This window comes from Arvicanthis niloticus, chromosome 4 (assembly GCF_011762505.2).
Source record: "Arvicanthis niloticus isolate mArvNil1 chromosome 4, mArvNil1.pat.X, whole genome shotgun sequence".
In the NCBI taxonomy this organism is placed as follows: domain Eukaryota; kingdom Metazoa; phylum Chordata; class Mammalia; order Rodentia; family Muridae; genus Arvicanthis; species Arvicanthis niloticus.
This window is the reverse complement of record NC_047661.1, coordinates 128419181-128442828: the sequence shown is the minus strand read 5'-3', so window position 1 is coordinate 128442828 and position 23648 is coordinate 128419181. Positions and strand designations below refer to the sequence as shown.

General features: G+C 43.6%; 1 protein-coding gene across 2 annotated transcripts in view; it reads right to left on the bottom strand.

Annotated features, from left to right (window-relative positions):
* The window catches only part of Pigk (phosphatidylinositol glycan anchor biosynthesis class K), an 81655-nt gene that overhangs the window by 45563 nt on the left and 12444 nt on the right, over nucleotides 1–23648 (bottom strand). Inside the window, exons 4-10 of one of the 2 annotated variants that reach the window (XM_034501497.2) lie at nucleotides 11569–11704; nucleotides 10005–10116; nucleotides 7971–8067; nucleotides 5976–6093; nucleotides 5728–5838; nucleotides 2811–2983; nucleotides 1491–1619 (exon numbers count right to left, since the gene is read on the bottom strand). In XM_034501497.2, coding sequence (XP_034357388.1) covers nucleotides 1601–1619; nucleotides 2811–2983; nucleotides 5728–5838; nucleotides 5976–6093; nucleotides 7971–8067; nucleotides 10005–10116; nucleotides 11569–11704 — 766 coding nt within the window. In that variant the 3' untranslated portion in view covers nucleotides 1491–1600. Of the gene's footprint in view, nucleotides 1–1490; nucleotides 1620–2810; nucleotides 2984–5727; nucleotides 5839–5975; nucleotides 6094–7970; nucleotides 8068–10004; nucleotides 10117–11568; nucleotides 11705–23648 lie in introns of those variants that run through there. The other variant, XM_034501496.2, reaches the window with a different exon arrangement.

The window sequence follows — 23648 nt, the reverse complement described above, 5'->3', positions numbered from 1 at the left end:
CAGCGCAAACGCACCACACAAGGGGCCGCTGAGACATCAGTGCCAGCGCAAACACACTACACGAGGGACAGCGGCCACATCCATGGAGCACGACAACCCACGCTCCACGCACATGTTGGGCTACATGGCGAACCCTGGGCCCAGGAAACAGTCAGGGTGTCAGAGCACACTGGTGAGAGATTAGCCATAAAGTCCTTAGCATGACAGACTGAAGTGGTTGCTCAACTGTATATATTTGTCAGAATTCTGGAATGTACATTAAAAAGCATTCTATTTAAGAAATTATCCTTTATTTAAAAATATTTTTATTCTTTGAAGATTTCATACAATGTATCTTTTGTTGTTTTGTTTGTTTGTTTTTGTTTTTTCAAGACAGGGTTTCTCTGGGGAAGTCTGGCTGTCCTGGCACCCACTTTGTAGACCAAATAGGCCTTAAACTCAGATATCCACCTGCCTCAGCCTTCTGAATGTTGAGATTAATGCAACATGCCACCATTACTCGACTATAATGTACCTTTTTAATGAAAACTATAGCTATGGTCAACATATACAAATTTCACAAATAAAATAATAGCACTAAAGGCAAAGCACAATTAATTGGAGGAATTAATGGAGTCAAGGAGCAGTCTGTGCTCTACTGCTCACCGAGGCTCCATGATGTCACCTTGGCACGCCTAAGTTCTAGAAACACATAAGAATTCTGTTTCTTATGGCTGCTTCAACTAGTGTTACACAATAATGATTTCATTCTATATGATTTGGATACTAAGTGCTATGTCACTGCACAAAAATATAAAACAGCCAATTTGAACCAATATAGTGCATTGTTTCCATTGTGTGAGAATGTTTTTTTAATGTAACTAATATTTTTGTAACACTGTATTAATATACTGCTGGTCTAAGATCTGAAACAATAAATAACAGTGTAACCCAAAATTACCGTCACAAAATGTGTTTTTGTAATATCTACTTTTTGGTGAATACTTTTCTCTACATGAACTATCATTCATATCTTCATGTGAACAGCACCTGCACACATGAGATAATACCTGTTTATACATGTAAAAGTTCCCACAGCAAGACAGAGATGAAGTTCTCATGATAACAGAATGAAGGCGCGAACAACGATCCTGCGAGCAGTCTCACCATATTGCACAGGATGTCTGACTCTGGGGCTCAGTCTTCCTAGATGACCCTTTAACAGTTAGCCGGGCACAGGTGCACACACTACATAAGCTCTGTTTATACCAGTAATTATAGCAGGTAAATGGCAAGATCCTAAATAAAATTTATTTGCAAACACTAGAGGGCGCTCTAAGACAACAGACCTGGGTATGCCGCTGTAAAACTTCATTTTATTCTCAAATATAAACTGAGACGATTGTCAGCACTAAGAATTTTGCTTTCAAACAAATACATAAGGAAAACTGAAGCATCAAAGCCCACTCTTCCAGAGTACACGGCAGCACTCACTGCAATGGCACTGCTGCCCTCCTCGGCCTCCACAGGCCTCCACACACACTTCAGGGTCTTGTCCGAGCTAAGAGCTACAACCTAACAACGCCCTGTCTCTAACGAAGACTGCATCAGTGTCCGGCAGCTAAAGGGGAGTAAATGGCCTTTAAGGCTTGAAGTCAAGGGAAATTATAAACTAATCTGGTAGAGTAAGGCTAAACATACTGAATTATAGTACAGTTTATTACAGCACTGAAGTACACTTTAGCAATTTTTACAAAATAATTTTAAAGCTATTGGGTTTTCCTCTTTTCTATTTTTTTTTTTTTTTTACATTTTCACTTTATATCCTGCTCAATGGCCCCCTCCAAGTCACCCCCTCCCACAATCCCCCTGCCTCCCCCTGAGCTGGTCAGGTCCTCCCTGGTATCCTTTCCCCTCCCCCCACATCAAGTCTCTGTGAGGCCAGATGAGGCAGCCCAGCTAGGACATATCTCACACACAGGCAACAGCTTGGGATATAAAGCTATTGTTTTAGAAGGAAGTGAAATTGTTATTCTATTGCTCTTATGTGCTGCCTTCACAGTTTTACAGCCCAACAGCCGTAAGGAACTGGAAAAGAAAAAATAAAATAAAATAAAATAAAATAAAAAAGCTTTGAATTCTAAAACAAGGAATGAGATCCTGCCTAACTCTTCACAGAAAAAGCATGTCCTGGCATTTTAATTTGTTTCTATTAATTCAGCACTGCAGCTATAAATCCCTGAAACAGTGGGTGCTGCCTGGTGACTCAGACAGGCCCTCTGAAGCTTGAGCGGCCCGGCTTCAACAGGCATTGCTAGAGTTTCCACAAAAGTTCCTGGTAACTAAATGAACAATTGTTTAACCTCAACGAGGCATTTTTTCCTTTCAAAAATAATTACTGGAAAAAAAAAAACCTGAGCATTATAAATATTTCAAACCCCCAACTTCAGCCAATTTCCTCAGTCTCTCTCACAAATACACATGTACAGCGCTGCCCTACACAGCGACCTCTGGCTGGTGCCCCTCTCCTGCCATCCCTAACCAACTACCAAGTCCCAACAGCAAACATGGCTGAATGGCACCTGTGTTGGAGAGCTCAAGACTCCTCAGGACCTCGGATCACACAGTGACCAATGCTGTACTGTAAAGAACATCAGCGTCCGATCCTGACCACCGGGCCCAGCCACACTGACAGCTTCTGCACATGAACCTGACGAGTATGGACGTGCAGCACGTGAAGACTGCGGAGAAACACAACTACTCACAACCACCACCCTCAGCCCCTGGAACATCTTCTAAAAATGCTACCCAAATAATAACCACAAGGATACCTGCTGTCCACGACTCGTGAGTCCCACTGCAGACTCATCTTCTCTGTCGTGATTTCCACCTTGCGCACACTCCCAAAGAAATCCGTTATCAGGACATTTTTAGGATCTCGCTGGAAAAGGTCAGTGCGATGCCCAGGGGTAGACACGCAGAGACTTTTGGGACATACCTGAAACTGAAAATAACAACAACAGTAGTAATCATAACAAGCACATATACACACGACTCTTAAATCCAGTAAAACGATGGATTGGACTATAGTGTATTTTTAAAGTAAGTCTACGAACCTAAAGATAAGGTAGCCTTGCATTCCTTCTGTAGCACCTGGCACCCTAAGGAAACCACAGGAGTGAGAAATATGATGTGAGGAACCTGGCCAGACACCCATCTGACTTGACAGTCAGGTAAAATGTGCCACAGCCGTCTGATGTGTCACAAAGCCCATGGCCGCCTACAGCACACCTCTTGCTGTTTCTGTGAAACCATGTGCCACACTATACGCCAACTAACTTAGTTTAACCACTTTAACCATGGTGGAAATGAACCAAAGTTACCTCCAAGGCATGCAGATAAAAACCATGACTTCTGCACTCACAGATATCACAGTAAATTCTGTGTTTAATTTTCCTGTGACATTGGACACTAGTGAATTGCCAAGGACAGAATATTCGCACTAGTGTGAAAAGCAGAGTGTTTACTGAAGTTCACACAGTCCCTGCCTGAAGAGGACCTGAGGTGCAGACTTTGTAAAACAGGAAACAACAGTCACCAATGGCACAGTGCACGTTCAGGGCGACCAGCTTTCAAACTTTGCTCCTACAGAACCCAACACAGGCCTACGACACAATCCCTCCGGCAGACTGTACTCTGCCCAACACAGGCCTACGACACAATCCCCCCAGCAGACTGTACTCTGCCCAACACAGGCCTACGACACAATCCCTCCGGCAGACTGTACTCTGTATCTCTAGCCAGTAGAAGGCAAGTAAGTGTGATTATGACTTAGAGACATATCAAATCGCTTTACCTATAAATACTTATTGATCATGTTACAGATCAGTCCTTTTGTTCCTTTGGGGGGAGGTTGTTCTTTAAACAGGATCTCCCTGCAGGGCCCTGGCTGTCCTAGAATCCACTCCATAGACCAAGCTGATCGCAAACTCACAGAAATCCACCTGCCTCTGTCTCATTAGACTTAGGATTAAGGGTGTGTGTCACCATGCCTGGCACTTATAGATTATTCTTATTGAAAGACATTAAAATAATCATCAATGAATTTTCAAATGCAAGCAAGAAACCACGGTAAGATATTAGTAAGGCATGTGGATAGATAGATAGATAGATAGATAGATAGATAGATCAGGTCACAGATACATGATAGATGATTGATAGATTATATGTATACAATATATACTATAATCAAATAAATAATTACTCCTCATGGAATTTCAATGGGAAAAGTATGTTTAAATTCATTAGACATCAAAAAACAATACATATTTTAAACTTTTGAGGTGGCATGCCATGCATTGTAAACACTGAGAATCAACTTGTAAAACACAGCACTGTAACCCGGAGATGCATTTCATTTAGGCTCAGAGGGTGTCACGTTTCTACGGGAGATAAACGGCCACAGGAGCTGCTGTGCTCAGGCGAGCACCCTGTGCATCCCTCTCCAGTTCTGTGATAGCAGAAGGTCTGAGGGAAAAGCATGTATTCATAAGGAAGAAAAATAAGGTGGTGCCTTTTTCTATTTAAAAAATGAAATCAGCATTATAGAAAGCTTGTTTTGATACCCAAGTCCCTCTCAGGAGTGAACGGGCATCACATACACAATCCTCACGCTGGTGTGAGCGAGTCCTCCTGCCACACTAGGCAGCCAACACCAGTAGCTCTCAGAATCTGGCAGGACTCCTTCAATACCGCAAACGCACTCGGAATCGCGCTCAATTAGATCCCAGTGCAGAGCTGCTGCGGGGGGTGAAGGGCGAGCACAGAGCCATCTGCCCGGTCACTCGGCTCCTAACATCCAGGAAAGCACACACAGTGTCTGCCCCTGTGTCAGTCACAGCCAGTGACTGACCACGCTGAACCAGTCACAGTGCAAGCAGCACACTGGCACGCGGATAGAGCAGGAGGACCCGACCAGTGTGTGCACGTACACGCGCGCGCTGATGAATGACGCAAGGAGTGACGTCATCACGTCAACATGGGCTGCAGCTACTTGCTGCGCCAACTCAACAGCAGCCTCAAGCTGCTGTGACTGGAATGGTACAACTAAACACAGGAAAGACCAGAAATTTCAGTTAAATTCAAGTTATACCAAGAAATTGCAGGCCACAAAAACTAAGTAAGGTAAAGACTCTTCGGAGAGCTTCACATTAGATGACAAAGACTTCAATCGATGCCTGCTATCAACAAAAGACAGACTGTGGTAAGTGTTACAAGGAGAAATTAAGTTCTTTGGAAGCTCTGAAAAGGTAAAATACATCCCAAGAAAAAACTCGGGTGGCTTTCCTGGAAGAGTATCGCCTGATTTAACCTGCTCAGAATGGGCAGAACTTCAAAACATGAAGCGATCACTTTTAAAATATACCTAGTAGGCAAGAGAATAAGCATATGAAATGATAGTCAAGTGCCTCAGAACAGAAGTTGATGGGGCTGAAGCGGTGGCCCTGTGTACTAAGGGACACACTGAAAGACAAGATGGCCCAGCAGGTACAGGCACACAAGCCTGACAACCTGAGTTCCTTCCCCAAAATCCACATGGCAGAAGTACTAACCTACTAACTCCTGTAGGTTGTCCTCTGGCCTCTGCACATGCACACATGCACCCATGGGATCCTGGAAGAACAGACCTCACGCATCCCACTATGGCTAGCACACCCATGTACTGTAATCAAATCAACAGATACTTACAAGGTCATTCATGTTAGTCTGGCTAGCTGGATTAATCTCTTCCAAAAATTCCAGGACGTAAAACGTGTACCTATCCATAAGATGGACCCCAATCGCAGGGTCTGGCTGATGCTGTGAATGAATGTGGGAGAGTCAACGTCAATATGATCACCTTAAGAAACTGTTTAATACACAAGTGTCCTGTTTTCAACATCTAAGCTTAGCACACACGTTCGTGAAACATATCAAGTGGTTTGAGAATCACATACCGACAGCGAGTCCTCTCCCACCTGGCTACTAGCCAAGGCCATGATGTTCGGTGAGTAAAAACGCTCGTACATGGAGGCGCCCTGGCAAGTGTCGATAATGAACAGCAGCTCGTTATAGCTGGAAGAGAGGTGACAAGACTCTAAGGAGGGCCGTGCTGGTAACTGTATATTAACATCTCTCCAGTCATTCAAATTCTAAGTTCGACCCATCTCATTAGCTAAAAGTTGGAAGAAAAATCCTACACATGACAACATTCAAAAGGGAGCAGCGGCCCCTCCTGAGGAGGCTGCCACCATTTGCTTTCCTCTGCTCTCTGCTGCGATTCAGAACTCAGACAGATGGACAGGGGCCACCTGACACACAGGCTTTCTCGCAAGTTTCCCACATACATGCAGAGATGGAACTCGTGAGCACGCATGTGTGTATACATCCACTGATGTGCATGTTCCAGACATAAGCGTGGACCATACTCAAGCAGTGTAAAGTACAGCTGGAAGGAAAAGCTCAACACAGGAGTGAGGCCAGCACAGCTGACACACTGGGCACACTGGGCAGCCATGGTGTTCCACCCACTGCTGCCATTGGGAACAATTTAGACTAACAGTCCCATAGTCCATCAGAGGGAAAGGCACAGTGGCTTACTAGCTCCATCCATGGTGGCAGGAGCCTGTGACATAGTCACATCTCTGTGGTTCAGAACCTGAAAGCTCTGGCAAGATCAAAATCCCGCCATTACTCTCACAGTCCACCCCAGAGTGCTGTTTCTGTTAGCTCGGCCACAGTCCCAAGGGCTCTATAGCCTCTCAATACAGCAACAGCTACATGTTCTAACAAAGAAGCCTTAGGATGACATTTCACCCCAACTCTCCTAGGCTCATAGCTCTGCCTTCCTGTCTCTGCTTCTTCACCCTCCAAGACGGGAGGAAGTCAACCACCAGCTGCTGCCACTAACAAGGAATCACTGTGCCTTCCTTACAAAGATGGACTATCCCTTCCAGAACTGCAGTCCCCTGAAGATGCTTGCCATGTAGCTGTATGCTTGCACCAAGGAAACTCACTGAGAGGCGGGGTCACTGCTGTGCTGCTCCTAACCGTGACAGTGTGCAAGAATCTGGAGCTGTGGACTAGAGAAGGCCCATGGTGCTGCAGGCGGACGATAGTGTCCATCTGCTGACAGAAGCATGGACAGGAAAGTCTAGACTCCTCAGGTCTCAGAGGATACCAAGAACAGGGCTTGAGATGTTCCATCTGTATCTGGCAAAGAATCTGGCTGCATTTTGCCTATGGTCTGAACCTCTGACTGATGCTGAATTCAGACATAATGAATTTAGTGGCACACAGCTCTAACTTCGGCTGCTCGGGCAGCTGAAGCAGGGATAGCCTGGTGTAAGGGCAGCCTACATTATACAGTGAGTCTCCCTTTCAAACACACTGAGGAGTGGGGGTAACAGTAAGATGACAGAACATGAGATCTTAAAAGCCAATGGGTGGACTCTGGTGACCAAGACTTACAACCTAAGTTCAGTGCCCATAACCACATGGTAGAAAGACAGAACCAACTTCAGAAGCTCTCCTCTGACCTCCACATGCACAACATGGTGTGCACGCACACAAGTGTGCACACACATATGCATGCAAGTACACACATGCACACAACACTAAATACGTGAAAAATGTTTCAAGTCATCATTCATGCTAAATAATAACTGAACTTTTCGTTCACAAACCTCTGTTCAATGAAATAACAAATATAAATTTCAGATGGTAGAAGAAATGATTAGGACAAGTTAAAATCATATAAAATAACTACACATCTCCCACAAGAAATTTTGATATTAGTTTATCTTGGAAAAAGAGGTCATTTGTTTGGGGCTGGGTGTGTAGCCCAGGGTAGAACACCTGCCTGGTGTGTATAGACCCTGGTTCAGCCCTGACACTGCAGGAGAAAAAAGAGAGAAGTTAAAAGATAAAGTGAAGAGTTACTTGCTAATTACCGTCTCTTCTGCCACATCTGTTCAAAAGCATCTGCAAGTTCTATGTTGGTGATTTCTTCAGAATCTTGGAATTTCAAGAAACCATTTCCTCCATGACCTTATAGAAAGCCAAAAAGACAACACTGACATATTCTGTAATGCACACAGAAACACACACAGTACAAACACTGGTGTATTCCCTAGTGCACACAGAAACACACACAGTACAAACGCTGACATATTCCCTAGTACACACAGAAACACACACAGTACAAACACTGGTGTATTCCCTAGTGCACACAGAAACACATATAATACAAACACTGGTGTATTCCCTAGTGCACACAGAAACACATACAGTACCAACACATTCAGATATATACACTTAAGATTACTTTGTGATGCTTTATTAATACTTCCTTACCTAAAAAGTGGGCTAGAAAGCAAATTTAATTTTCCATAACAACTTAAAACAGAATGCATAAGAACAGTACATATAATTTCTTTAAGAGTTTTCCTATCATTCAATTGCATAAATCCACTGGCCCCAGTAGTATGTCTGAAGTTTCCTTTGGTGAGAAAGAAGCTGAAGCGCTGAGTGGTCCCTGGTGCACTCTCATCCCGTGTGCACTCTGCTATTATTACTGGAGGTGTGGGTTCTCACTAAAAACCACTGAACACAGTCCATTAGCCAGCCAGGGGTGGAGCTATGAAACAGCCAGTGTGTCTGGGCTTGGACCCTAGCTGCGCCACGTGCAGGCTGCACTATTTTAGTGAGTAACTTAATCTCTGCCTTGTTCTCCTCAGCCATAAAGTAAGAGCGCTGGCAGCTCGCACAGCCCGGGTGCAGATTTGAAAAGCCGCTTCCTCTGAACAATGAGGGAGGAAAGAAAGCCTATTGTAGTGACATACAAGTGGTTGGTGACTGAGCCTCTGTGGGGAAAAGTGTATTTCTCCTTCCCATGAGGCACACAAGTTAGTCAAAACACACTAGATGTCAGCTCCCACTTAACACCAAGCCAAGTGCTGTGCGTACGGTAAGACCTACATGACCATACATGGCGCTCTGGATATCAACACCAAGTTCACCAGGCTACCTAAGGATGAAAGTCATTGGCAGAGGCAGTAATTGAAGACAGTTCACGGGTGTACAGAAAGCCTCAAAAGGATCTGCTCTTATCATTTTATTATCATGATTATCAGCTATTCCGCTGCGTTGCAGACTCTCTAACAGACTCTGTATTAGAGCTGCTGGAATTTCCTTCATGTCTGGAGTTACTTTCAAAGAATGGCAACAAACCAAGAAAAAAATGTAAACTATGCAAATCCTGTAGTTTAATACATTAACTGAAACTAACCTACAAACTATAACATCCAGGAAATACACTCAGCACACAGCTTCACAACCCACCCCAGACCAAAACAAAGAAACGGAGGCTAAGTCTTGGCTCTAGACTGACTGAGTAAATCCTTCAAAAGTAGAATCTGGGACCGTGCGGCAGAGAAGGGGCAGGGCTGCAGTTCCATTAAGTGCTGAGTAGATGCCCAAAGGGGAGCACAAGCCAGAGTGGGGTGCGACAGGAGGGACTCGGGAAAGGTAACATGCCAGAAGAACTCTGTGAAGAGCAAGCAAACAGCAGGTGACAAACATGTGCTGCCTTCCCCTGGGGGACAGGAGGGCTGCAGATGCGGGACGCCTGCTTCCACAGTCAGATATTTTAAGGCTAGGACCCAGGTCTAAATGTAAAATTAATCTGTGTTTCTTATGCAAAGTCCGAAGTCACATGAAGTCGGGTGGGAGTTTATCTGCCTGTGATGTTTGCACAGGTTGCTGTGATGTTTGCATGGGTTGGCAACAACTTTAGATTCTGGAATAAGGATCCTCAACCCATGTCCCTTTCAGACATCAGCTCAAGTGGTTCTGTATCTCGAGACTAAAGCGCTGCACAACAAGCTACTTAACCAAAGGTCACTGCTGCTTTACCATTTGTTCACCGGGTTCCATTGGATCATGGTTCACATAATTTACCATGCACTCTTTAAACTCTGAAATACCTGTCATATAAATGAGGATATTGCTTCTGTCATCGGAAAGAAGACGTTTTGAACGAGGGGTGCTGGGTGGAACTCTCCCAGTTAATACCCGTAGAAAGTTCTCCACGGTTACCTAAAAAAAAAAATCAGATTTTTTTTTTAAAGACAATCAGATGAAACCGAACCTGAAGATATTCAAAATATCCCTTCTATCTATATACAATTCAGTGTAAATGAAACTAAAACAGAAAGCAAATTATAGTGCAAGCAAAAGCTAGATTACTAAAGCTAAGCACACGCCTCCAGTGCCTTGGCCTGGTAAGGTGTGTGCCTGTGACCCAGCATGGGGTTAGGGGTTGGGGAGACACTGAGGCCACAGAAGGGAACCTCAAGGCCAAACAGGGCTATACAGCAAGACACAATAGAAAGAAACAGCTTAGAACTAAAAACTAACAGAGAAAAGCTATGCTGGAGTGAAGTAATTTACTTCTCAACTTAGAATTTTAAATACTATGTGTTAAAAATTGACCCCAAAACTTACTGACTTATACAAGCAATTCTTTGGGAGGACACAAAATACAAACTCTTGTAAATAACTAGTTATACCATACAGCTAATTTGTGCCACTACTCAATCAATGACAGGTTAGTCACACAAGAGGACACCACATGCCACCGCCACCACCAACACCAACACCACCTGCCAAATATCTTTAAATTTGGATATACTGTGTCAGAATATCTTCAACTTATAAAACACATTTTAAACTGATCTTCCTAATCTGAAATTTCTAGGCATCTGGGATTCTTCGAAGGCATGTTTAAAGTTGTAGGAAAAAAAATACTAATTTAAAGTTAACAGTTGAGTCATATATCATTCATGATTTAAAATTTCATTTAAAAAGCAGAAAATCCATTCAGCTTTTTCAACGGCTTTTTCCCTTCCATGAGTGGGAGACATGCATGAACACGCATGCACAAGCTGTTTACATGCATGAACATATGTACATAAGCTGTTCCGAACTCAGCAAAATGCCAACGGTTTTAACAGGATCTCTTATCAGCTAACGAGGTAGGGAAAGTTTTTACATTTTCTAATGACCAAATAAGAAGTCAAACATTCATTCACATCAATCTGCAGAATTTTTCCGAGCAGCTGTAACTTGAGTACTCGCTAGCTGCAAGATACAAAGAAACAGGACCAGTCCTTAAAGGGGCTGACAGCCTGGGACAGGCTGTTCTGACAACTGGTATGGGAGCTCTGCAGACAGGAGACTGTCTCTCTTACCCTCAGGCCTTGGTGAGAAGGAAGTAGTATCTAAGACGGCTTCAAATCCCAAACAGGCTTGAACTTAAAAACTAAGTTTCTAAGGAAGAAGATATGGCATGATGCCACTCTTAGCGTGCATGTCACTTTTAACTGGGTGACTAGAAAACAGTGAGAGCTTATGACAGATGGTCTCAGGTGAGCCTAACCCTCACCCCACAGCACAACCTGTCCTCTACAAAGTAACGCCCGAGAACCATGCAACTGGAGAGTTTAAAGATGCCTGCCACAGTCCTGAAGCTTCTGACGAATGACGGACCTCGTAGCTTCTGTAGTCCACCTCCACGTCGTCTCCATACACATTGAGCTCCATGTTCTTGTGGCTGAACACTGTGGCTGGCTTGGGGTTCCGAGCATTGCACGCCATGTCATCAGCCAGCATCAGGACAATGTGACTACAGAGGAATTGCAGAAAAGTAGTCTTTACATACAGCCCGTAGTTCAACAGATATGGTTCTTGTAGAAGTAGGAGTTCTATTCAACCTTCTCCTCATTAAAAATAACGGAATCTTCACTGAGGCAGTCAGAGCCTTCACTAACTCTAGAGTTGTAATAGATATTAATAGAGTAAACTCAGAGCAGAGAACAGGCATTCTAACATGGACTTCCCACAGAACTTGGTGTAAGCTAACATTTTCCATGTAACAAAGGGAAGCGAAAGGAGCTATGCCAGACAGACAGACAGACAGACAGACATGTTAGTATCTAACATCCTCAAGAGTGGAAGGCTCCACACTAAACTATGATCTTCCAAAGAATTTAACTTTCAGACATGTAAGCATGGAATCTGCAGTCCGTGGGCCTGTGCAAGCAGTGCAGCCAGGCACGGAGCCAACTCAAACTGCACCACACCAGGCCACACCCCTCAGGAATGCCAGCCACCACCATGTCTCCATCTGTCAGTCAAAACCATCCCACTCACAAACGCCTGGCTATGACTACAGCGGGGCTGATTATAACGTCTGCCGGTTCCAAGCCTACCGCTCCTATTCAGAATGCTCGTCTTCACCGGCCTTTCTGTGCTGCTCTTCCCACGACACTGACCAGACAGACTTCAAATGATTCATCATCTGTTTTACTGCCTCCAGGACAAGAATGCACCAGAAACCTGCATCACGCCCTGTCGGCATTCCATGAGGATACAGGCTGATGGAGGACTCACCTGTACCTGTCCTGGTTACCACCACATTCAGACCTGGGATATAGTTGATTCTTAATAATTTAAGTGACTCAAGTATTTTCATTTTTGAAAATCTGAAGAGGAAATTGGTCCTACTACTGAAACTTGGTACCATGAGTCAGGAGAATTCTCTATTCTACATAAGCTTGAGCTCTTCAGCACAGGGGAAACCAACGTGGTGGTCTACGTAATTAATTTAGCAGAGATGGCAAGAAGAAAATGTTCTGCTGCATATGTTCCAAATACATTAAAGTTCAAGCCTGAAACATTGTGATTTTTCTGGGAAGATTTCAGCTCTGGAAGCAGCCCAGTCCTGTGCGTTCAGTATCCGCCCTGCAGCTGTTACATCTCTAAAATGGAAACATGGTTTCTCTTTATAATTTAGGAAGGCCATTAGTTTACGTTAAGTTATTAATAAATCATATACGTTTCATTAAACAAGACAGAACTGATACACACATGTATAAAAGTGAGTCTTCCTTTAGGCCATGCTTTGTTTCGAGCTAATTTCTATAAAATGAAATGATTACCATATCAATCACGGTATTTGTAATCCATGTTTTTCTCAGAGATAATTTTGAGCCTCAGTGTAAATACTATGACCCTTAATTAAATATCATCAATATATCATAAAATAATTTTACTAGTAATAAGGCAAATGAGGAAGAAGCTGAAAAGCAACAGATTACAAAGACTTCTAACTCACTGCTTAGAGCTTAGAAAATGCTCAAAACTAACTTTCTGATGAAATACAAATTTCTCTTTGGTCCAGATATTTAAACTTTTGTATAACAACACTTAAATACACACACACAAATATACTACTTGGGCTTACAATTCTAATGACAGACTGAAGATGGAAATTGTAAATTAAATTCCAAAAAAATAGCAAGCTAACACTGCTATAAAAACCTTACTCCTGGTTGGAGGATGAGGGTGTTACGATTTTGCTAAAGCAAAATGAGTGCTGGCCTGTGCCACAGGGGGGTGCCAGTCTGGGCACACATGCCACAGAGGGGTGTCAGTTGGGTCCACGTGTCACAGACGGGTGTCAGTCTGGGTCCACATTTAATGTTTTCTTTATTTTGACTACTCTGCAATCATAACTGATGATATAGACAGTGTCTCTCCACACAATGATATTGTACTGAGGACCGTAACCTACAATAGCCCTCAGTGCCTGCTGTTCAAGACAATCAAGTTGCGTAACTTCTGCCCATCAGAACCCCTGAGTGACAGCTGTAACTTGCACAGTTCACTTGCTGACTCCTTTCCCTGTCTTCCCTTAGGGTCAGTTTAGCATCACAGCAGGGATTTAACCCCGCACTTACTGGTTCAATAAGATCAACCACTGAGGGTCCACAACACACAGAGATACTGACACTGATGGCCAGCTTTTGCAAACAGCAAGGTCCTCTGTCTTATTAAATGAATACAGAACATCACACATAAGCAAGCTGCAGGATGCATCTCGGCTGCCTCATGTGCTGCTGCACCTCTCACACCTGACTCTGCTGGAGCCACAGCTAACACTTCTTCACAAAACAAAGCATATGTCATGTGGCAAAAAGTAAAGAAATGGTGAGCACTCAAATTGCAGGTCAAATCAGCTATCTGGAGGCTAGCTGTCGAAGCTGTTCTGTTCCTAAAGCCATGTTCTCTAGTCAGTAAAATCAGAACTAGGAGGGACTGTCACAGCTTCTGCTGCCCTGGTGGCATGTGTGCTCACTGCTCTATGTGGCTACCATTCGCCAGCAGGACTCTTGTTTGCTCAGATGGAAGTGAAACACAGCCAACTGCTAACCTATACAAATAAGTTTTAAAACATCTGTTTTAAAAAAGAAGAGATCCTACTTTATACAAATGCGTGTGCTGCAAAGATGACCTAAGTAAACGCTTCCCACCTCCTGTCCTGGTCAAACACTGGGACCCAGAGCATCCTGCGGGGTACATGTCTGCTCCTTACTGAAAGTGTTCCTCAGCCCAAATGCAACCAGAAATCAAGGTGTATAAATGGCATTTTAATTAGATGGATCTCACAAAGTCTGGAATATGAATTTGGAATTTCAAAAGACATAAAATTTTACTTATAATAGACTGGTATTGCCTTATTAAAATGTTTTTGTTGAATAAAACAATTAATTGATATTGTTCAAAATAGTTTTAATTTTTTTCCTTAAAATTGCTTTATATTCTATTGGCATGCTAATCAGAGAATACTTCCCTGAAGACAACCTGTAACTCGTGGGGCTGGGGCTCTGTTCAAACAGCACCACACAAAGCTGGAATGGCAGCCAAGGTGAGCTCACGTCCCTAGACCACGCCGCTCTGCCTCTGAGGTCTCCTTCTCCTCACCGGCAACCACTCAGCACTCTGCTGCAGCTCTGTAGAACGACGGCTGGACCACTGAAGGTCAGGCACGGCAGCCTGGATTCAAGGATCTATTTGTACACTATTTTTTTCTCTTCTATCTTATCTCTGAACTCTTAACTCTCACCACCAATATAACACAGCACTAACCCTAGCAAACCCGCTGACAACAGAGCTGTTCTGAAGGACCTGCCTTTCTAGACTGTATCATGCCGGTCACTTTGTACTTGTAGTGTTAGAACTATAGAAGTAAACACGCGAAGCCAGGCAAGGCAGCAGCGGAAGCACCAGCACATGGGAGGTGGTGAGCGGCAGGAGGATCAAGACACCAGCATTATCCTCAGCGTTGTCTCAAGTTAGTGGACAATCTCAACTACAAGAGACCTGGGAAAGAAAAAGTTCAAGCGCAGGGAGAGCAGAGTGAAAGGGGAGGACAGAAAGGGGGCAGTCTCACAACACACTGCAGACAGAAAGTCACATGTCACATGCACAAGGACAGCAAACATGTCATCATGAGAACAGAGCAGCCTTGTTACAGGCCCAGGCACAACCAAGTCACAACAGCAAGCACTTATGAAGTGCTGGGTGTGGCTCGGGCACTGCTCTAGCAGGATGCACTTATCACCCGCATCACTGTCTTTACTGCTCCTCTGAAATCTGTACTGTCACCTCCACTAAAGGCAATGAAGCTACAGCACTGAGTGTTAAGCACCCTGGGCCACGTGGCTCAAAAGCTGTGAGCTTGACTGTAATCACCAATTCTGATAAGGTGAACAACTCTGCGATATCCTGAAACTCTATGAACTTAATTTAGAAAGATTTAACACGTGTTCATCTTATACTGATAACCTAATTGACCAAGATGATTAAGTTAGAAGCAGGAACACGTTGTAACTGTTAATATTCGTGACAAATAATGAAAATAAAGTAGGCCCTTGAAAGACTAAATGAAACTATCCATAAGTCAAAAAAAAAAAAAAAAAAAAAAAAACCTCTCATATCTAAAACTAAAGTCAGGCACTACAGCACACACCTGCAATTCTAGCACTTGGGAGATGGCAGCAGGAGGGTCAGCAGTTCAGGTGAGTCAGAAGGTCAAGAGGATCAGGAGTTCAGGGGGGGTCAGGAGAGTCAGGAAAGTCAGGAAGATCAGGGGATCAGGGGGGTCAGGTGGGTCAGGAGGTCAGGAGTTCAGGAGGGTCAGGAGTTCAGGGGGGTCAGGGGATCAGGAGGTCAGGAGGGTCAGGAGTTCAGGGGGTCAGGAGGGTCAGAGGATCAGGAGTTCAGGAGGTCAAGAGGGTCAGAGGGTCAAGAGGTCAGGAGGGCCAGGAGTTCAGGAGAGTAGGGGGGTCAGGAGTTCAGGAGGGTCAGGAGGTCAGGAGGGTCAGGAGGGTCAGAGGGTCAGGAGGTCAGGAGCGTCAGGAGAGTCAGGAGGGTCAGGAGTTCAGGAGAGTCAGGAGGGTCAGGAGTTCAGGAGGTCAGGAGGGTCAGAGGGTCAGGAGGTCAGGAGGGTCAGGAGGGTCAGAGGGTCAGGAGGTCAGGAGGGTCAGGAGAGTCAGGAGGGTCAGGAGTTCAGGAGGTCAGGAGGGTCAGAAGGGTCAGAGGGTCAGGAGGTCAGGAGGGTCAGGAGTTCAGGAGAGTGGGGGGGGGTCAGGAGTTCAAGGTCATTGTTTCTATTCTCACAGGAAGAAAATCCAAAATTCATCCGAGCTTTCTCTAGGATAATGATGGCAAAGAGTCTACACAGGTGCTTCTCATACGGTATTACTTTTCTTCGTTTTCTCCTTTTTGTGTGTATTTGTGTGTGATGGGTGTATTTGCACATGCCCATGTTAACATGTACAGGAGTACCTCTGTGTAGTACATAAGCATGTATGTGTGTGTAAGCATGTGGAATTTTAGGTGGGCTACCATGCCCACCCCACGTTTGTGTGGGTTCTGAGGATTCTGCACGCCAGGCCCATGGGCAGTGCTTTAACCACTGAACTACCCTCCAGGCTTCCCTTACTAATTTTTAAATAACACAGAATACATCGAACACTGGGGATGAAGTGCACTGAGCCACTGACCTGCTCTTTAATGCAACGATGTGTCAAGTAGGAAAAAAATTAAGCAAGAACAAGACAAAATAGGACCAATCCCAATTAAATGTAATTCAACAAAGTGTCTTTAAGTGACATAGCTGTGTTCACAGGCATGAATTTGACATAGCCATTCCAAAGTATTTGTTCCAGTACTGATAGAAAATTTTACCCTAATTATGAATTGTGTATTCCCCATTTTAAAAAGATCACAGAAAGATTGGATTGCTTGGGGCATAAAATAAGATTATTAAAATACCTACTATACTTTATTTCCAGGCAGTAAAAGAGAAAACTGACTTGGGTTGAGAAATTACTAGTTCCCTGGCGCCTCTAATAAGATCCTGATGGATGTAAATGTAAAAGAGAAAGGAGTCGTGGGTGAGGAACTGGCCAAGCCCCTGGCTGCACTGCTCAGGACACACTAACTAGGTCACACACTGAGACCCACTTACAGCCTGGCCACAGGAAGGCACTGGCAGAAGATGATGGAAGCAAAGAGCTAAGTTTACCTAGTGACAGTCACCACAGCAGTCCTTTCAGCCACTGGGGTTTAAAGGGCTTTCTTACAAATGCACAATATACTCCAGGACAGCCAGGACTACACAGAGAAACCCTGTTTCAAAAAACCAAAAACAAACAAACAAACAAAAAACAAATGCACAATATATTACATATAAGTCGTGATCAGTGGATCAAAGCAACATCTGAATTTCTTTACTTAGCATAATAAGAGAAGAGAGGAACAGACAGAATTAGCTGAGGTAGGGGTGTGTGTGTGTGTATTGTGTGTGTGTGTGTGTGTGTGTGTGAGAGAGAGAGAGAGAGAGAGAGAGAGAGAGAGAGAGAGAAGGTTAGACTATTTTATCCTGAAAAGAAACTTCAGAAACATACTAGTGAACAGTCCCTTAAAGATTATATTGTCTTGCTTCTACCTTTCAGGAGCTCACTGTGGTTATCTGGCTGTGCAGAGCACACCAGTAAGCCCAAACCTAGGAATGCGGGAGCAGGAGAATTTCAAGTTTGCATAGTGAGATCCGAAAGAAAGAAAGAAAGAAAGAAAGAGAGAGAGAGAGAGAGAGAGAGAGAGAGAGAGAGAGAGAGAGAGAGAAAGAAAGAAAGAAAGATCGAAAAAATATATCTGAATTCCCTGACCATGTCTTAGTTATAAAGATAGTTTTAAATGTGAGCAAAGAATGAGTGGAAGAATTTAACATCAGGGCATCTAAATGATTTGATAACCTCTCATTCATACTTAGACAAATTCTCAGAAACATAAATTGTTGTGAAATATCTTTGCTCTGAGGAGATCAAATTATATTCACACATGTCAGGTCCACTGACCTCTCAATGCTCCAAAGGGTCAGACATAACATTCTACAGGAAGAACATTCCATCAATTCTCCAGGAAAAAAAATCTCAGAAATTCCTTAGAAATAATTAGTAGCACTTTCTATAGAGACGTGTCAAAACAGTCTGACTTCCTGTGAGCTCACCCTCATATCTCCCATCCAAGGCTCAAATCCTCTGAAAGGACCACACTCCCCATCTCATCCTGTCCACCTACACCCACCTCGGCTAAAATCACACAAATTAGTAAATGTACTGAAACTAGCAAAGGCTCCAAACACACAGAACCATCTGTTGTAGCTGACAGCATGGCACATGTGTGCCTGTGAGCAGGAAGAGAGTACCTGTGAGTGTGACTGTGACTGTGTGTGTGTGTGTGTGTGTGTGTGTGTGTGTGTGTGTGTGTGTGTCTGTGTGTGTCTGTCTGTCTGTCTGTCTGTCTGTCTGTCTGTATGTATGTATATATATCTGTGAGAAAGGTACCAGATATGGGGAGAAGGGAGAGAAGGAAGAAGGGAAGGAGTGGGAGAAGCAGGAAGAGGAGGAGAGATGAAAGAATCTTCCAGAACTATACTTTCTTGGCCCTGCAGGAGATAGACAGGCATGAAGGAATAAGACTCACACTGGATGAGCAGAATATTCACTCTCACTAACAACTAATGCCCCACTGAAGCTGACCTCTAAGCTTTCAGGGTCCTTAAAAAGGAAGAAACAAACTTATAGAATATGACCCTGAGAAGCCCAAAAACACTCTTTCTTCTCAATAGTTATCATTCCTACAGCCCAGTCTAATTATACTCACTTAATTAAGTAAAGGCCTTTACCATAAAGAACGTTCATTGCCTTTAATAACAGATACCATAGAGCAATAACCAGAAGGTAAGCACAAGCCAAGCTCTCCTGTTACTTCCTCACACGGCACTCCTGATGTCTCTCTTAACCAAGGAATCAGGAAAGCTGGTCATGGGAAGAGGGTAAATATGAAAATGCAATACAACTCTGTGGAGTCAGCAGCAAGGCTAGGGGACGCTGCCACTGCAGATGCTGACGAAGCATGTGAGTTTGAGCCCTGGCACCAAAGAAGAAACCCACACAGATGAGGTCTTGCACAGATTTGAACTCCAAGTAGTATTTTTATATCAATCCAAATTTGGGGGTTTGGAAGGTTCCACTTGCGGGCCCAGATGACTTAGTTACTCTGATTTTTCTACTGCCTACACAGACATTCGTCTGTCAGATCTGGAAGCAGGCAACAAGCATCACTGAAAACAGCTTAGCATAAACTTCCACCTCTTCCATCTCAGCCATTCTGACAGGCGTACGGTGGCATCTCAGAGTCATTTTGGTCTCCATTTCCTGATGACTAACGACGCTGAACATTTTTAAACTGCCTCTTGCCATTAGAGACTCCTGTTGAGAACTCTGTTTAGCTCTGTACCACAGTTTTTTAAACTGGGTTATTTGGGTTGTTGGTGTCTAGCTTCTTGAGTACCTTATATATTTTGGATATTAGCACTCTGTTGGATATAGGGTTGGTTAAGGTCTTTCCCATCCTGTAGCCTGCGGTTTTATTCTACTGATGGTCCTCTTTGCCTTACAGAAGCATTTCAGTTTCACAAGATCCCACTTATCAATTGTTGGTCTTAGTGCCTGAGCTGCTGGTGTTCCATTCAGGAAGTTGTCTCCTGTTTCAACGTGTTCAAGGCTATTTCTCTTCTATCAGGTTTAGCATATTCAGTTTTATGTTGAAGTCCTTGATCCACTTGGACTTGACTTTTGTGCAGGATGATAAACATGGATCAATTTGCAATCTTCTACATGCAGACATCCAGTTAGACCAGCACCATTTGTTGAAGATGCTTTCTTTTTTCCACTGTATGGTTTTGGCTTCTTTGTCAAAAATTAAGTGTTCATAGGTGTGTGGGTTTATTTCTGGGTCTTTGAATCTATTCCATTAATCAACCTGTCTGATTTTATGCCAGTACCATACAATTGTTACTACTATTGCTCTATAGTTCAGCTTGAAATCAGGGCTGGTGATACCTCCGGAAGTTCTTTTGTTGTTCAGGATTGGTTTTGCTATTCTGGGTTATCTTTCCAAGTAAATTTCAAGGTCTGTAAAGAATTGTGTTGGGCTTTTGATGGGAACTGCATTGAATCTGTAGATTGCTTTTGGTAAGATGGCCATTTTTACTATGTTAATCCTACCGATCTATGATCATAGAAGATCTTTCCATCTTCTGAGATCTTCAATTTCTTTCTTCATAGACTTGAAGTTCTTGCTATACAGATCTTTCACTTTCTTGACTAGAGTTACATCAAGATATTTTATATTATTTATGGCTATTGTGAAGGGTGTTGTATCCCTAACTTCTTTCTTGTCCCATTAATCGTTTGTATAAAGGAAGGCTACTGCTTTTTTTTTTTTTTCTTTTTTAGTTAGTTTCGTATCCAGCCGTTTTGCTGAAGGTGTTTATCAGCTGTAGGAGTCCTCTGGCAGAATTTTGGGAGTCACTTATGTAGAATCACATCATCTGTGAACAGTGACAGCACATGTGGTGAGGGTGTGGATCGAGGGGAGCACCCCTCCATTGCTGGTGGGAACGGAAACTGCTCTGGAAATCAATTTTGTGTTTTCTCAGAAAATTAGGAATAGTTCTACTTTAAGACCCAGCTAATACTACTCCTGGGCATATATCCAAAAAAATATTCTACCACACCACAAGGACACTTGTTCAACTATGTTCACAGCAGCTTTATTTGTAATAGCCAAAAACGGGAAATACCTAGATGTCCCTCAACCAAAGAATAGATAAAGAAAATGTGGTACATTTACACAATGAAACACTACTAAATTATTCAGGGCCAAGTCAGTTAATGCTAGAGTAACACAATCAATTTTAAAAGATGCCAGGCTGATTTAAGACACTATGAAGAAAAAAAGAGAGCTGGATTTTAGGCAACCACAAGCATGTACCCCATCTCTATCCATGACCTTGCCCAAAACAAAAGAAGACTAGGAGTGGCCCAGGCTGTCTGAGTCACTAAAGCCTGAGGAGCTGTGAGAAGCAGGAAGCACACAAAGCTCGAGGTGAGAGCAGGCACAGCAAGGAACTGGCTTGAGTGACAGGTGCATCCTCCCCTGCTGACGGTTCAGGACTCCTCTGGCCAATCGGATTTCTCCTGTGCTAACTGCCATTTAGAGTGCAGCACAGTGGGAAGGCACTGGTGAAGCACTGTGAGCCAGTCACTCACATCCTTGGCTCACACACTCTGCGTTGTTTCTTTGTTGGTTTGGTACCAACCTGAAGTACAAGCCACCAAGTCATCACCGTTGCCCATCACTTTGCAGTCTGACTTAACTGACTAACAGAGCCAACAACCAAAACAAGTCGCCTGATGCCAGGGTCCTCGGCCGGCACTGCTACCTGTCTTTGTGCTGAGCCACATCACACTTAGCTTCCCACAGCTGGAAACGTTCGGCTTAAATTTATTGCTAAAACAATCATTAAATAAGCAGTAGATTCATCAGACTGTTACAATGCTCAGAGAAACCAAGCTAGAACACTGACTAAAACGCCAACAGGTAACTATAGGAGAGACCAGACTGAAAATAAAAACAAGTAGCTGAGTTGTTCTCATTGAAAGCTCTGAAGACTAGCTGTCATCATTTTTGTGGTTATTAAGTCATTGCTTACCACAGTAAATCAAGTCTGTGAGGCTGCGCACACAAGCACTTTGTTGACCTGAAAAGGCATTTTCCTCTCTAGAACACATTTTCTCAGAATAAAAGTATTTCTTTGGACTATTAATTCTGAGGGCCTCAGAGACAATTTCTACCTTAAAACTTTAATTTGGGAAATTGTCAACATTTTTTTTCTGGTACAAAGAGTTTTAAGAAAGAATCTGTGTATAGTTCTGAGAAAATAATTTTATCATCAAATCATTAGAGTTCAACAAGTTGCTAGAAGAAGCCACAAAAGCTAAACTGCATATGTGGCGATCAGAGTTAGAAAAGTGTGTTTGGAAAAAGGTATTATTTATAATATGAACAAAAAGGAAGATGACTAAAGCATTCTACTAAAGATGTTTAAGAGAAAAAATAATTGAAAATTCTAAGATTTAATTCAATGAATGCTACATGTCATTAAGTGGGGATAAGCCTACTCATACACAGAAAAGTCTGACACCCGGAAAGCCCTCTGGGCTACTCTCCCAGTTCACTACAAGGCCAAGCACAGTGCAAGGAGCAAAGCCCTGTCAGGGACAGACTATAAAGTGAAAAATTATAAAGGCCATTTTATGAAATATGTGTAGATTTTTGCCTTAGACCTGAGCAGGAAAAGTGCAGATTCCAGAACGAGGAACTGAAAATAAGATTTCAGGCCTTCACTTCCCCGGAGCACATTCCGGGTGGAGGACATTATTCCCTGAATCAAGCCTCAGGCAGTAGGCCTGCCTATGGGTGGAAAAGGCCCAAGGCAGGAAGGCATTCCTGACCACAGATAAAAGATGCAAGCCACCTAGGTGGGGCTATAGCCGGAAGAGGTGAAGATAGTTAATCTGAAGTAGTTGGTAAATGGCAGGATAGGACACAATGGCATGGTAAAAACCACATTTTTTAGAAGAATGCAGGGTGATTTCCACATGACACTAATCATTTAGGGTGAGTACCTCTGAATTGTTCCACTACTTTTATGTTTTGTATCCTTGACAACCCCTCACCCCCCTTCCCACTCCCGTGGTTTGTGGTTTTTCCCTTTAAAACCCTCCTTGGACTGGCTGTGGGGATCGAACTCCACTCCTGTGAGAGTGTGTAGTGAGACTGCTGGCTGCCAGGTTTCTTCCCTAATAAACCTCTACTGATTGCATCCAGGTATGGTTTCTTGTGATCTTTGGGTGGTCGTGATTTCCTGAGACTTGAGGAAGGGTCTCCGGAGTTTGGGGCTCTTCAAGACATCACACAGAGATGACAGAACAAGGTCAGACTTGCTCTTGGTTTAAATTACTCCAAGAGGAAGTTTCTTTAATGTGGCACCACACACAGACTTCTAACTGGTGAGTGTGCAGACTCTAGTGGTGAGCATGGGGCACTCACCCTAGCAGGACTTCTTTAACACCTCCTTTGTCTTAATTTCCTTCTATTGCTGTGATACAACACTGATCAAAACCAAGCAGGGAGAAGGTCTTATTTGGCTGACATTCACAGTCCTCGAGGAGCTGAGACAGGGTCTCCAAGGTACAGCCTGGAGCAGAACTGGGCTATGGAGAGTTCTTACTGGCTTGCTCCCATGGCTCTAGCTCACTCAGCCTGCTTTTTTATACAACCCAGAAGCTCCCAAGGGGGAGAGGGGACAC